Source organism: Aotus nancymaae, unplaced genomic scaffold, assembly GCF_030222135.1.
Source record: "Aotus nancymaae isolate 86718 unplaced genomic scaffold, 86718_ANA_hifiasm-v0.15.2.pri h1tg000089l, whole genome shotgun sequence".
Taxonomy (NCBI): domain Eukaryota; kingdom Metazoa; phylum Chordata; class Mammalia; order Primates; family Aotidae; genus Aotus; species Aotus nancymaae.
Window position 1 is genome coordinate 441,185 of NW_026988504.1, and position 16,505 is coordinate 457,689.

Below are 16,505 nucleotides of genomic sequence, written 5' to 3' on the forward strand. Positions count from 1 at the left end.
CATTGGGGATTGGGGACTTGTGTGCCAAGTTTTCTCAAATAAAGGCTAGCAGAAACCATTTTAGGTGTAAAAGAAAACAATTAGCATCTTACGACCACACCAAATGTAAGAGCTGAAGTTTACATTCACGTTATTTTCTTTTGTAGCAGATAAATGATGGAGAGGTCAATAAAAATTCTTAGGCGCAGAAATACATTACGTTAGGGTAAAATGCTGGGAAAGAAGCACATGGAAATACGGGTTCAGGAAGTAAAAGAGTAAAATTTCTGTGAGAGAGAAACTTGCCTATGAATTGTTTCTTAGACATGGTCTCGCTCTGTGGCCTAGGCTGGAGTGCAGTGGCGCATTCACGGCTCACTGCAGCCTCGACCTTCCTGGGCTCAAGTGATCCTCCCACCTCAGCCTCCCAAACTACTGGGATTACAAGTGCGACACACGGCGCCCAGCCCTGTGAAATTTTTAAAGGAGAATGGTAGATTATTCTACCCAGAGGTCCTGGATTAATTTAGTGAAGCAATGGTTTTATTTTAAAATGACAATACTCAGCATGGCAAATAGTTATTTGCAATGGGTTAGATTTATATAAAACTTGTAAGAAGGATTCCAAAGGGGTATCTGAGGCCACTGCCTCGAGCTGTCCCTAACGCAGCAGCAAGGACACCAGCGAGCCCCAGCCCTGTCGGTCACCCGCCTCTAACAGCCACTACACCAACCCAAGAGGCGCACGGTCAGATGCAGAACCATAAACACAGGCACAGTGCTGACTAGCACGTGGGGACTTCTGTTTATATACACCAATATGCTTTGGCAAAGAACAAAAATATTATACCTCCAGCTTTCCAGAAACTAAACAGCCATGTGGGGAGCAGTGACAAGCCATCACATGCCGCGGTCCACAATGAGACCCAAAGCCTCACACCCTGCAGACAAGGAGCTCTCAAGTCACACCCCCAAGAACACAGCCCTTGGTGTCAAGGGCCCAAAATCCTGAGAACACCATTTGATCGCTCAGCAAAAAGCACCAGGAATCATTTTAAATGACAAACAGGAAGCAGCGGGGGTAGCTGAGCGCCTCCTGCCACAGTGCAGCGTGGGGAGCTATGCCTGGCTCAACGGCTGCGGCACAGGCTACGTGTGCCTGATGCACGGAGACCTGCACGCCCCCCAACACAATCTCTCCAAAGGCCATTTGCAATCACTCATCCATTGCAACCAGGATAAGCCCTTTGTGTCTATCTTTAAAAGGAAAACAGACTCCTAGAACTTTCAAGCAAAAAAAAAAAAAAGACCTATTTTTTAACTATACTACTTTTCTGCATTTATGCGTGACGCAACTTAAGAGCTAACACTTCTAATTTTTGCATACAAAGAGTTGAACACAGAATTACCACATTTCACAGTAATTCCACTTCTGGGTATATACCCAAAGGAACTAAAAAAAAGGGGTCTCAGGCAGGTACCTGTATCCATGTCCACAGCAGCATTACTCACCATACCCAGAAGCTGGAAACAACCCAAGCGTCCACTGATGAATGAATTAATCAAGAAAATATGGCCAGGTGCAGTGGTGCACGCCTGATATCACAGCTCTCAGGAGGCTGAGGCAAGAGGGTCAACAGAGCCCAGGAGTTCAAAGCTGTAGTGCACTATGACTGGGCCTGTGAATAGCCACTGCGCTTCAGCCTGGACAACATAGTGAGACCCCATCTTTAAAAAGATAAAGATATGGTATGTCCATACAATGAAATATTATTCAGGCTTTAAAAGAAAGAAAATTCTAGGCAGGGCACAGTGGCTCACGCCTGTAATCCCAGCACTTTGGGAGGCCGAGGCAGGGGAATCACAAGGTCAGGAGTTCAAGACCAGCCTGGCCAATATGGTGAAACCCTGTCTCTACTAAAAATACAAAAATTAGCCAGGCGTGGTGGTGGGCACCTATAGTCCCAGCTATTCGGGAGGCTGAGGCAGAACAATCACTTGAACCTGGGAGGTGGAGGTTGCAGTGAGCCAAGATCGTGCCACTGCACTCCAGCCTGGGGGCGACAGAGCGAGACTTCATCTCAAAATAAAAAAATTAAGAAAAAAAAAAAAGAAAATTCTGATACATGTTACAACATGGATTAACCTTGAAAACATGGTGCTAAATAAAATAAGCCAGACACAAAAGGCCAAATATTGTACACTTCCACTTATACAAGATCTCTAAAACATGCGGTCCTTTTTCAAGCAGAAAGTAGACTAGAGTTACCAAGAGTTCAACGGGAGAAGAACCGGTGGTGAGTTACTTCTTAATCTGGGGTGATGAGAAGTTTTGGAACCAGACAATGGTGATGGTCATACAAAAGTATGACTGTAATTAATGCCACTGGATTAATATGCTTAACAACAATTAAAATAGCAAATTTTTGTTAAATATATTTTACCACAATTTTCTAAGTAATAATGTCCTAAAAACCATGGAATTACATATATTTAAATGGGTAAATTATATGGTAGGCAAATTACATATCAATAAAGCTGAGAAAGAAACAAAAGATCCTTGAATTCACATGTGAGAGAAGACACTGACGACACCCTTTCTAAACAGTCTTAACAGGCCCACCACCGTCTGTCCCCACCAGTGTTCACATTCGGACAAAGAGCCACGTTCTGTAGGGAGGGAGGGAGAGCGGGGTGGAGTAAAACACGAAGCACACACGTTCACTCGAGGAAAAACCACTTTAATACCAAAAACCGAACAATCGGTCCACGTACGAAGTCAAAGATGCCTCACGCTTTTTGTTTTCCTGAAAACCTGAAAGCTTAAAAGTATACCAAGATTTAAAAAGCAGACAAAAACGTGGGGAACTGGACACCAGGGCTGTGTCAGGACGTGCTCGGAGCCGCCCTCTCCCAGGCCCCCTGCTCACCTGGGAACTGAGGTACACAGGCCGGCAGGGGACAGCAGGGTCAGGCCAGGCCACGGCGAGGGCTGGACGGATGGCAGGGCACCCCACAGGAGCCTGAGCCAGCCTCGGCACTGGGCCCCACGGCTCCACCAGGGAGGGAGCTCCCTGTCTCTAGACCTCAGCTGGAGCTGCTCTCCTGGATCACCCTCACCTCTGTGCTCCAGAGCCTGGGAGGAAACTCTGGTCCTCCACCCCTTCCTCCTCTCAGAATCGGACTCCTCCTATGAAGCATCCCTTCTGAAGGAGCCCCCCACCACCAGTTTCCTTCCTCCCATGTCAGCTGCTTCCTCTCCTCTTCGCCTCCCCATGCCAGTGAGCCTGGGAGCCCAGTTCAAGCGTCACCCACTCACCTGCCTTACCTCACTCCCTCCTGTGCAAACTCACCCAATCCCTAACCGTGTAGACCATTTCTGTGTGGAAGGCTCCAAAATGTCACTCACTGTCCTCCTTGCTATCTCACCCTGTTTCACTTAATAGAACAGCAAATTCGTTGAGTTCAGAGTCCTTCCTTTTCTCCTCCTTCATAGCTATGGTCTCAATCCGAACCACGCAATGCTGTGGTGGCTCCCAAACGGCCTCGCTGTTCCATGCCTTCCCACTGCGCTACAGCATCTTCTCCCGTCTCCGATTTTGTGTTGCGTAATTTCCAGACCCCCACTGTGTTCCTGAAGCCCCTCTGGGATCGGGTCCCAGGCGTTTTTCTGTGCCTGCTCTTCTGCTCTTCGGCCGTCACAGCCCGTGGCAACCTCTGCTCCTCTTTCTGAGATGCTGCGGCCAGGCGTCCATCCTGCTTGGCTCCTTCGAGGTAGCAGCTCTCGGTGTCAATGTCACCCCCAAGGTCTTCCCCAAGTCTTATTCAAGGCACTGGCTGGCCCATCACTGTGGATCGCACCGCCCTCTCTACTTTCTGAACGGCTTTATCTGTTCTCGGAAACTGCCCCTTCTTTGATTTGTTCCCTGTTTAACGCCTGTATCTCCCTCCAAACCCTGTCCTTCACCACCACAGACACACTGTGTTCTGACCTCCACTGCCAAGAGCGGCGGGCGCCAATCGCATTTGTTATAGGAAGGACTGGCAGCATTTTCGTTATCCACAGAGAAAAAAAAAAAGTTTCTTTCGGAAGCCAGAAAAGACAGTCCACAGGTGGGAATTAATCTACTGAATGACACTTTTAACAAGACCCCGATGCGGATGCAGCAACACCTTCACAAGACACTGCCTGCACATCCTCGATGAGTGCTGAGAGCACGTGCTCCAATGCCACTCCACACATTCTTCCACATTTATAACATTTACATACATTTATACAATTTGGTTTATTACAATTTTTTCAAAATTTATAAAAATGTATTAAAAATTTTTTCAAAATCTCACTTTAAGTAAGAGTTAGGCAGCCTCTATTTCCAACATATAGGGCTTACCACCTGGTGCAGGTTCACAGGGACCCAGCCTTCTAGCAGCAAAATAAACATGCTCTCCATCCTTCAGAAAGCTGCAGGAAGGTTAAGATGGTTTTCTCTACAGCTGTGGGACACTAGACAATTACACTTTGTAGGACATGGGAGTGACAGACTGCACCTGCTGGGGGAAGGGATCGGCCTCCTTGATCAAGGGCAGTGAAGGACCCCAGCCTGAGGACTGCAAGGGGAGCAGGCAGGAAAAAAAGCTTTGTAAATGCTAATTTAACAGAGGCCTGCTTCAGCCACACAGTGTGTATAAACAGACCTACGCCACCAACACAGCCCTCAAATCTGTTATTTGAGAAACACATATGCAAAGGTTTCTTCCTTTTCATGCTTTAAAGCAAAGGTTAAATGCTGGGAAGCAAGTGTGAGCCACCACGCTCAGCCTTAGACAAAGACTTTAAATTAACTGCCTTAAATATTCTCACAGATCTCAAGGAAACAGTGGACAAATTTGGAAGGCCAAGGCGGGCGGATCACGAGATCAGGAGTTCAAGACCAGCCTGATGAACGTGGTGAAATCCCATCTCTACTAAAAAAAAAAAATAACAAAAAAATTAGCCAGGCATGGTGGTGGGCGCATGTAATCCCTGCTGAGGCAGGAGAATTGCTTGAACCCAGGAGGCGGAAGTTTCAGTGAGCCAAGATCATGCCAGCCTGGGCAACAGAGTGATACCCCATATCAAAAAAAAAAAAAAGAAAAGAAAAGAAAACTGTGGACAAAGAACTAAAGGAGACCAAGAGAACGATAGCGAAACTAACGTGGAATGTTGATAAAGAAACAGAAATAAAAAGAGGCTGGGCACAGTGGCTCATGCCTATAATCCCAGCACTTTGGGAGGCCAAGGCAGGAAGATCACTCGAGTTCAAGAATTTGAAAGCAGCCTGGACAATAAGGTGAGATTCCATTTCTACAAATTTTATTTTTATTAGTCAGGTGCAGCAGAGCAGGCCTGTAGTCTCAGCTACTCAAGAGGCTGAGGCGGGAACTGCTTGGGACGGGGAGGTTGAGGATGCAGTAAGCCATGATCCTACCACTGCACTCCAGCCAAGGCGACAGAGCAAGACCCTGTCTCAAAAAGAAATTATTACAAGAGAAACTAAAGAAAATTTCTGGAACTGAGGACTCAAGCTAAAATGAGTGCAGAACCTAAGAAACTCACAGGGCACCATCAAGCATACCAACACGTGTATTAATCTAACAGGAGTCCCATAGCGAGAGGAGAGAAAGGAGCAGCAAAAATACTTGAAGAAATAATGACTGAAAACTTCCCAAGTTTGATAAAAGACATGAATCCACACATCCAAGAAGCTCAGAAAAACACCAAATGCTAGTTATTACCCAAGTCAGTATGTACAATTCTCAATCCAGTAAGGATAGCAAGGAAAATAGGATACATACAAAATGTCCAGAGAGATCAGAACACTTGACATTTTTCAAAAAGCAAAATACTAATAAAAACCACAAAATGCATAATTAGGAGCACATGTATACATTTTATCAAAATAGTACCGTTGGCTTGGTGTAGTAGCTCATGCCTGCAACCCAGCACTTTGGGACACCGAGACAGGCAGATCACTTGAGGTCAGGGGTTTAAGACCAGCCTGGCCAACATGGTGAAACCTTATCTCCACTAAGAATACAAAACTTAGCCAGGCATGGTGGCGCAAGCCTGTAATCCCAGCTACTCGGGAGGCTGATGCATGAGAATCGCTTGAACCCAGGAGACAAGTTGCAGTGAGCTGAGATGGCACCACCGCACTCCAGCCTGAGGGACAGAGCAAGACTGTAAACAAAATAAAAAGTACAGTTAAACCAAATACATCCTACCTGTGCTTGTTGTACGCAACAGAGGAAATCGTATGGCTCATAAACGTTACTGAGCTTACTCGTGGTCAGCAGTGCCCACCTCCTCCTGCCACAACAGCAGAGGGGTTCAAAGAGGAGACACAGAAAAGATGAAAGGACCTACACAGGACCCCTCCAGAGAAGTCCTGGAATTTGGATCACCTAAAATAAAGACCAAGTAGCCCTATAACAATGGTCCTCAAACAGAGGTGATGGCACAGAAAAGAACCTGGCCACCGTCCACAGACCTAGGCAGGAAGACCGCTTGAAAGCAGCGGTGCCACCGTGACTCACGGCAGCCTCAACCTCCCGGGCTCAGGCAATTCTCCCACCTGAGCCTCCTGAGTAGCTGGGACAACAGGCATGCTCCACTGCACCTGACTACTTTTTTAAAAAAAATTTTGCAGAAACAGGATCTCACTTTGTTGCCCTGACTGCTTTCAAATTCTTTAAAAAATTAGCTGAGTGTGATGCTGTGCACAGAGTCGGAGACCAAGAAACAGGTTTACAGCACAACAGATGGGGACTGTATGTCTGTGTGTGTGCACTGTATGTGTACAGAGGAGGCAGCAGGATTCCCTAAAAAGTAACCCAGAGAAAATGTGACGCTTCTTTCCTGAGTGCCCCATCCAGTGCGCAGAGCCCCCCATTCAGAGGACTAAGGACAAAAAGACCCGGGTGCCTTCAAGGCAAGCAGCACATCACTGCCTGCCCACCTGACTTCCCCAGTTCTGCCTCCTCCTCCGTTAGCACCACCAGCGAAGTTCTACGTTTTCTCCGAGTCAGACAGAAGTTTTCGTCATCAAACATGCTCATCTATATTGTCTCTCTGGAACATTTCTTTGCCAAGCATTTGTTTTCGCTTCTTTTTTTTTTTTTTTTTTGAGACAGGGTCTCGCTCTGTCACCCAGGCTGGAGTGCAGTGGTGAGATCTTGACTCACTGCAATCTCCACCTCTCAGGTTCAAGTGATTCTTCTGCCTCAGCCTCCCAAGTAGCTAGGACTACAGGCGTGCACCACCACACCCAGCTAATTTTCTGTTTTTAGTAGAGACAGGTGTTCACCATGTTAGCCAGGCTGGTCTCAAACTCCTGGCCTCAGGTGATCTCCCCACCTCAGCCTCCCCAAGTGCTGGGATTACAGGTGTGAGCCACCATGCCCAGCCTGTTTTCACTTTTGAAACTAAACTGACAGAGAACCAGAGTAACTCTCCAATGTGACAGGAGATGCAGGGACTGGTCAGCCATGCAACATGGAGGAGGCCAAAGGGCTGAGCCTGAGCTATGACTCCAAAAAGACCTCCTGGCTCCCACAGCTGCAGTGTTTATGTGTCTGTTTGTTTAGAGATGGGGTCTTACTACATTGTCCAGGCTGGTCTCAAACTCCTAGGCTCAAGTGATCCTCCTGCTGTCTTGGCCTCCCAAGAGACTAGGCCTACAGGCACCACCACTGCACCTGGCTCGCAGCTATAGCTTTAAACAAATGAAATGGCTCTCAGAGGAACAGTGTGAGGTCTAAACCAAAAACAGAAAGTATGCTGCAAACACTCAACAAATGTAAGCCCCGTCACCTCCCAAGTCAGCTCCAAGACAGGATCTTTCACTGTGCCTGAAATAAACCTTGCCATGCCCCGAGACAGCACAGCTGCTCCATGTCCCACCAGGTACAGAATGGAGGCTGCAAACAGGGTTCAGGTCACAGGGAGAGCCCCGCCAGGGAGGAGGGTTCGGCTCACATGGAGGGCACCCCCGGGGAGGAGGGTTCAGCTCACATGGAGGGCACCCCCGGGGAGGAGGGTTCGGCTCACATGGAGGGCACCCCCGGGGAGGAGGGTTCGGCTCACATGGAGGGCACCCCCGGGGAGGAGGGTTCAGCTCACACGGAGGGTACCCCCAGGGAGGAGGGGTCAGCTCACATGGAGGGCACCCCCAGGGAGGAGGGTTCAGCTCACATGGAGGCCCCGCCAGGGAGGAGGGTTCGGCTCACATGGAGGGCACTGCCAGGGAGGAGGGTTCGGCTCACATGGAGGGCACTGCCAGGGAGGAGGGTTCGGCTCACATGGAGGGCACCCCCGGGGAGGAGGGTTCGGCTCACATGGAGGGCACCCCCGGGGAGGAGGGTTCAGCTCACATGGAGGCCCCGCCAGGGAGGAGGGTTCGGCTCACATGGAGGGCACCCCCGGGGAGGAGGGTTCAGCTCACATGGAGGCCCCGCCAGGGAGGAGGGTTCGGCTCACATGGAGGGCACCCCCAGGGAGGAGGGTTCAGCTCACAGGGAGAGCCCCGCCAGGGAGAAGGGTTCGGCTCACATGGAGGCACCGCCAGGGAGGAGGGTTCGGCTCACATGGAGGGCACCGCCAGGGAGGAGTGTTCGGCTCACATGGAGGGCACCGCCAGGGAGGAGGGTTCGGCTCACATGGAGGGCACCCCCGGGGAGGAGGGTTCAGCTCACATGGAGGCCCCGCCAGGGAGGAGGGTTCGGCTCACATGGAGGGCACCGCCAGGGAGGAGGGTTCGGCTCACATGGAGGGCACCGCCAGGGAGGAGGGTTCGGCTCACATGGAGGGCACCCCCGGGGAGGAGGGTTCAGCTCACATGGAGGCCCCGCCAGGGAGGAGGCGGGGCCTGCCGACCATAGGAAGGTTACGGGCCAGCGTATCCACACCATTTATCAGTTTCTGAACAACAGCTTGACCCTTTCGTTTATGACAGCAGGCATCCTCTCTCTCCAGCTGCCTGGGGTCAGTAAATGCTGCCATAAGACACGACAGAAAACACACACACAGCGAGCCAGGAGTCTCTCGTCTCCTTCAAGTTAACCTGGAGCTGGCACCCCACAGCCATCCGGGCCACACAGTCTCACACGCCCACACACACATCCAGTGTGACAAACGCACATTACCAGTCACTTACTTGGGATGGAACAAAAGGTTAAAGAAAACCACAGGAGTACAACTTCATTACTTTGGGGGAGGCAGTGATTTCTTAGCTATGACACCAGAAACACAGAAATAAAAGACTGATGAGCTGGACTTAATTAAAATCTAAAACCTGGGTCAAATGTCACCATCAAAGAAACTGAAAACACACCAGGCACAGCCTGTAATCCCACCACTTTGGGAGGCTGAGACAGGAGGATCACTTGAGGCCAGGAGTTGAAGACCAGCCTGGGCAACACAGTAAGACCTCATCTCTACAAAAAAAAAAAAATTTAATTAGCTGGGAACGAAGGCCAGGCACCGTGGCTGACGCCTGTTATCCTAGCACTTTGGGAGGCTGAGGCAGATGGCACTTGAGCTCAAGAGTTCAAGACCAGCCTGGACAACATGGGAAAACCCCATCTCTACAAAAAATACAAAAACTAGCTGGGCACAGTGGCACGCACCTGTAGCCCCAGCTACTTGGGGGGCTGAGGTAGGCGGACCACTTGAGCCAGAGAGGTAGAGGCTGCAGTGAGCCGAGATCACGCCACTGCACTCCAGCCCGGGCGATGAGAGTGAGATCCTGTCTCAAAAAAAGGGAAAAAATTAGCCAGGTGTGGTGGTGAGTCCTGTAGTCCCAACACTTGGGAAGCTAAGGTGGGAATATGGCTTCAGCCCAGGAGTTTGAGGTGGCAGTAAGCTGTGATGGTGCCACTGCACACTAGCCTGGGCAACAAGCAAGACCCTGTCCATCAATCAATCAACAGAAAGTGAAAAGGCAACCACAGAATGCAAGAAAACATCTGCAAATCATATATCCAGTAAGAGACTCATATGCAGAATACATGAAAAACTCTTACTTACAACAATAAAAAAAGTCCACTTTTTAAATGAGTAAAAACTTGAATAGACATTTCTCCAAAGAAGATATACAAACAGGCAGCAAACACAGAAAATGCTCAGTGTTATTAGCCATCGGGGAGAAGCAACCCGAAAGCATGATGCGGTGGCACTGCACACTCACCGGGGTGGTTTTGGCTTTTTTGGTTTTTTTTTTTAAAGAAGCAGAGTTTCGACACTTCAGGAGGCCAAGGCAGGTGGGTCGCTTGAGCTGAGGAGTTCAAGACCAGCCTGAGCAATGTGGTGAAGCCTTGCCTCTAACAAAACGACAAAACATTACCCGGGCGTGGTGGTGAGCATCGGTGGCCCCAGCTGCTCAGGAGGCTGAGGTGGGAGATCGCCTGGGCCTGGGACGTGGAGACTGCAGTAAGCAGAGATTGCATCCCTGCACTCCAGCCGGGGCAACAAAGTGAAACCCATCAAAACATTTTTTTAAAGTTAAAAACAAGTGTTGGTGAGGATGCAGAGCAACAGAACCCTCATACACTGCAGGCAGGACTGTAAAATGGTGCAATCATTTTGGAAAAAGTTTGGCAGTTTCTTAAAAAGTTAAACATGGAGTTACTTCTAGGTCTATACCCAAAGGAAACGAAAACACACATCCATTCAAAAACGTGCACACAAATGTTCACGGCAGCATTATTACAAGAGTGAAAGGTGGAACAACCCAGGTTTCCCAGCAGCTGATGAAGAGGATAAAGCGTGGCGTGCAGCACATTCACAAATTTACACACAGGACGAGGCTCTGCCCCAGGAAGGAAGGAGGCACTCCACCAGCCACGACACAGAGGAACTAAAACCATTACATGCAGGGGAAGAATTCAGACACCAGAGATCACACGCTGCAGGTTCCACTTTCATGAAATGTCTACAAAAGACAAATTCACGGAGACGCTGGAGACCTGGTTGCCAGGGCGGGGTGCTGGGGAGAGTGGAGAGTGACAGCTCTTAAACACAGGATTTATATCGGAGGCAATGAAAATGTTCAGAAATTAAATTATGGCGATGGTTGCACACCTCTGTAAATACACAGAAACCACTTAACTGTAGACTTAAATAAATAAATTTTATAGCATGTAAATAAGATCTCAAAAAAGAGGTCTAAAAATTTTAAAACTCTAAAAAAAAAAAAAAGCGGTAACATTAAAAAAAGAACTGCAGGCTCTAAAAGCTCTCCCCATACATCACAATGCCAAGTGCAAAGCTATCACTTCAGATGCCACCACAGCTCTGCCCTGGGAAGGCGCAAGCCTGCCGCATCTCAGGTGTCTATTCTGGACAGACGTCTGGATAGGCCCAGACCCTCCCGAGGTGCGCAGTGTCTGTGGTGGGGCCTCTCAGGATGGGCCCCCTCTACTCCCGGGGTGCACAGTGTCTGTGGTGGGGCCTCTCAGGATGGGCCCCCTCTACTCCCGGGTGCGCAGTGTCTGTGGTGGGGCCTCTCAGGATGGGCCCCCTCTACTCCCGGGGTGCGCAGTGTCTGTGGTGGGGCCTCTCAGGATGGGCCCCCTCTACTCCCGGGGTGCGCAGTGTCTGTGGTGGGGCCTCTCAGGATGGGCCCCCTCTACTCCCGGGGTGCGCAGTGTCTGTGGTGGGGCCTCTCAGGATGGGCCCCCTCTACTCCCGGGGTGCACAGTGTCTGTGGTGGGGCCTCTTAGGATGGGCCCCCTCTACTCCCGGGGTGCGCAGTGTCTGTGGCGGTGCCCTCTCAGGATGGGCCCCCTCTCTCCTGTACAGACATCCATTCCTTCCTGCCCCCAGAGGGCACTACCAGCCACACCCAGGGACCCTCCTACCGAATACAGACAGGGCTGCGTGAGGCCCCAGCACAACAGCTGGTCTGGGCAGTGCCTCTGCGCCCGCCGTGCCATGCCCTCTGTTCCCACCCCACTGCAGGCCACCGCAGAGCTCCCCAGCCCTCCACCCCAGTTCCTGCCCTGACTCCATGCTGGCCTGAGCCTAATCTCCAGGGAGTACCGCATCACTCCGGGTGACCCAAGATGCTGCCGGGGTACCTGGTTCTACAACTCAAGCAGGTGCCACTGCATGTGTCCTTAAGGGGCAACAATGCCCATCAAGAATGAAAACCGGTTCTGAGGAGTAAGAAAATCAGATGTTACGATGATTCGTGGCCCTCCAAAACCAAGCACACAGGGTAACCTGTGGCATTAAAATTTCACACCAGAAAAACGAGGCAATCACGCAATGACGAAGGTCAACGTGAGAAAAAGGTGGACAGACCCCGTTCTCAAGCTCTTCTGTGCATGCTCGCGGCAGGACTACACTGTGGAGGTGGGTTCAGACAAGAAGCCACAGCCTGCCACGGACAGCCTTGGCGACGCAACAGACCGTGCTTCAGCTACTCACCATCCGCGAGTCGAGACGGCAGCAACAGGCCTCTCCTGCCCAGCTCCGCCAGCGCCAGACATCCCCCGTGCCAGGCCTTGTCGGTCTCCTGGAAACTAAGAACAACAAAGACCCTGAGACCAGAGCTCCCGTGTCAGCTTTTGGTTCAAAGCCCACAGTGTAGCAAGGATCACAGGCTGGCAAGTCCACGTCCTGCGCCTGTGAGGCACACTAAAACCTGTTAGTAAGTTTCTAAAGTATCAAGGCTGGGCGTGGCGGCTCACACCTGTCATCCCAGCTACTCGGGGGGCTGAGGCAGGAGAATCACTTGACCTTGGGAGGCAGAGGTTGCAGTGAGCAGAGATCACGCCACTGCACTCCAGCCTGGGCAACGATTGTGTCTCTAAAAAAATAAAATAAACAATCAGCTGGCTGAAGAAACAACACATTGTGACTGAGTACGAAGACAGCAGCTGTGCTCCCCAGTGCCTCTCTTCAGATCTCCCGAGAGTGAGGAAAAGTCACAGTCAGTCCCCAAACAAGGAGACCGGCCCGTCGCGCCTTCCCAGGTGGGGTTCCCACCACAGCAGTATCGCTCCAAGTATGGGCAACACCTGTGCTCCCAGGAAAAGCAGCAAGACACTTCAGAGAAGTGTGGCACTGAAAACAGCACGTGAAGCGTATGTCAGCAGAAACGGGAGCAGGGAGACCTCCTCTAAATGACACCCCACTGTTTAGGCGTCAAATTCAAAATTAATAACTAAAATAACGAACTAGCATTTCAAGATTTTTCACAGTATTTGAAATATGAACTTTTAACGAACTAATGCAATGCCAATCGATCAAGCCCTAAGTTATTTTATTTTATTTATTTATTTTTTTGAGACAGAGTTTCGCTCGTTGCCCAGGCTGGAGTGCAGTGGCGTGATCTCTGCTCACTGCAACCTCTGCCTCCCAGGTTTAAGCGATTCTTCTGCCTCAGCCTCCCAAGTAGTTAGGATTACAGGCGTGCACCACCACGCCCAGCTAATTTTGTATTTTCAGTAGCGACGGGGTTTCTCCATGTTGGTCAGGCTGGTCTCGAACTTCCGATGTCAGGTGATCCGCCCGCCCGGCTTCCCAAAGTGCTTGGATTACAGGCGTGAGCCACCGCGCCCGGTCATATTTAATATTTCATAATTTCGCTGGGGTGGTTCAGAAGCTCTACTGAGGCTATGGCAAAAAGCCAGCAAGCGGCAGGGCTTTCACTCAATCTAATTAAATTGATTTGAAAGTGAAGAAATGTTTAGGAAAACCAACTAAACTGACCAGCTGGAAATCGACAAACACAGGAACACTGAGGAAAGTCGGCGAGTGCCTGTCCCCGGGCGGCTGCCTCACCTCCTGTGTGCCCGGCTGCAGGAGCAGGGCTGAGATGGACACCAACTGCCCCTGGGAGCTCATCGTCACCGAGTGACTGGATCACAACTACACTCTTTCTGAGTTCCAGATGTTTCACTGAGTGTCTGCCCAGAGGCTCAGTGAACCCGTGCATATATTCACATCAGCACTTGTGTCCTCTAGGGTTTTAGTTGGAGAAAGATGCTTCACACTTTTCACAGAGTAACATCTGAATGAACTTGATAAAGTATCATTGTTACCGTGACTTAAATATACCAAAACAAATGCCTGTCAGGCCAACGTGTACTTCTAATCAGACGTGTGCCCACTGTGGCACAGTGGCGAGGGCGGCATGGTTCAAGGGGTGCTGTCCGCCCATGAGGCTGGCCCAAGGCACCCAGCACCACCACGGCACATGTCGAACCCGAGAGGGGGCCCTGTCCTTGGATGCCAGGGGTGCAGGGGGAAGCCAGGCAGCCGGGGGCACGTTCCTGCCCTCAGATCCAAGCCTGAGGCACTCCTAGTCTCAGGGGAGGAGAGAGAACTGAAAACCGTGGAAGCCATGAGTGGGCGCGGTGGGCAAGCTGGAGAGAGAGAGAAGGGGGCAAAGAGTGTCACGGGGACATGGGTATCAGATCAACAAGTGCGAGGGGAAAAGCACGAAACTAACGTAAAATGACCTCAAAGACGCGCTCGGCAGAACAGTGTGACAAGTAGTCGCTATCTCTGTAAAACGAAATGAACCATTTTAGCCAGGCACAGGGCTCACGCCTGTAGTCCCAGCACTTTGGGAGACCGAGGCAAGAGGAACATTTGAGACCAGGAGTTCAAGACCAGTCTGGGCAACATAGCAAGAACCCATCTCTACAAAAATAAAATAAAATAATTAGCCGGGCGTGGCTGCGCACACCTGGAGTCTTAGCCACTCAGAGGCTGAGGCAGGAAGATCACTTGAGCCCGGGAGGTAGAGGCCACAGTGAGCCATGATTGTCCCTGAGCACAGAGCAAGACCTCATCTCTAAAAACGAAACAAGACAAGAAAACCTTTGTATCCATCTGGTCACACTGAATCAGTCCCCAGAGGGATGAGGAACGGGTGCCTCCTGTCACCTGGGAGGGGACGGCAGGCTCCAGGGTCTGGGGAGGCTCTCTGTCTTCTTCCCTTTGGTTTGAATTTTGAATAAAAATATCGCCTAGTCAAAAACCTCAATGAAAGTGTAAAGCTGGAACAGAAAGGAGCACATGTGATTAGTCTCCTGCTGACACAGGCACAGCGTAATGCCACGCCTCCCAGACGTCCCACACCGAGTGTCCAGAAGATGCTCTAGGCAAATCAAGTCAGCAGGACCCACAGCCGGGCCCAAGGACAGGTTCAGTCGGTTTGCTCACAGGAGAACCCAATGGGGTTGACAAAGACACAGACACGCTCCTCTCCCAGGCACCCTGCTTCTGCCACAGCTGGGGTCTGGCGCTACTCCCTGGGTCCTGGGTAATGCTGTAGGGCTGGTGATGGGACTGGGGAGAAGCCCCAGGTCCTGCATGAGTTGTGCACACTTAGGGGACGGCCACACCAGCCACACAGGTCCTGGACCCCTGGGGATGGGTACAGCTCCATTCACTGCATAACCTAGCCCAGGAATGGAGCAGGGAGTAAGTTAACCCTCCTGGGTGCTGGGTGTTCTTACGGTTAATGTAATTAATGCCCTTTCTCCAGGCTGTTTCAGAAGAGGCTGGCAGCTCACCACATGTCCCAGGGAAGGACGAGACTGGAGCAACCACCACACAGGGATGCAGGCCGCCCCACACCCAGCAAGTCCTGGCTTCCCGGTTCTGCAGACATCCTGCTCCGAGGCTGTGCCTTTTCATGCACGGTTGACAACCACACACTGAGCACGCAGTGGAAGGGAAGACAGGTGCAGTCCAGAGCTGTATCCCGTGAGGACTCAGGGCCACGGCCCTACAGCTACTTTGGGATGAAGGCCCTGAGAAGTCAAGAGTAAAAAGGCCATCCCGTCCCAGAACCTAGCTCCGAAAACGGAATGAGCACAGTAAAATAACAAAACTAAAGGTAAAGAAACACCTGAAGATGCAACCGGCCAGGACAAATGAAACTAGACCAAGACGGTGAGCTGGAGTAAGGTACACATAGTCGGGAGGGGCTGCACGTGTGGGAGGAGGGGTGGGCAGTGAGCTGAGGGAGACACTACAGGCCTATGGAACAGGCAGCCCGGTGGCCAGAAGAGAGGCCAAGTCCAGACAGACGCAGGCAGGCCCAGGGCCCACCTCAGAGCCCACCACACTGCCATGAAGGCTGTAGGTGAGGACATTCACCCACCAAGCCCACCAGAACGGAGCTCCAGGGACACACCTGAAACAAGGCAGGAGGTCGCACACAGAGAAGCCGAGCACTCACCACCCCCCAACCCCTGCCTCCCATCAAGTGGTCACTGTTGAAACAGCTGCACAGCGTGTGTTCCCCTAGGAATGTCGCCACTGGAAGAATGTTTCTCATACAGGCGCACTGCTCTGAAAAAGATGACCCATATCTGACACACTGTTTCTTGTGCTCCCGAAATTGTTGCTGAGCAGGCTGGAGGCTAAATGCACGAGAAATCTGCTCCAGAAGGAAAACAAGACTTTGTGGGCTGCTGCGGAGCTGTCCCTGTGACTGACAGGCAGCAAGAGCCAGGGCCTCCGA

At 50.9% G+C, this 16,505-nt stretch overlaps 1 protein-coding gene across 7 annotated transcripts in view; it reads right to left on the reverse strand.

The window, feature by feature from the left end:
• The window catches only part of TBCD (tubulin folding cofactor D), a 201,460-nt gene that overhangs the window by 132,088 nt on the left and 52,867 nt on the right, over positions 1-16,505 (reverse strand). For all 7 annotated transcript variants that reach the window (XM_064369222.1, XM_064369223.1, XM_064369218.1 and 4 more), the window contains one exon: positions 12,449-12,543. In XM_064369222.1, coding sequence (XP_064225292.1) covers positions 12,449-12,543 — 95 coding nt within the window. The remainder of the gene's footprint in view (positions 1-12,448; positions 12,544-16,505) is intronic.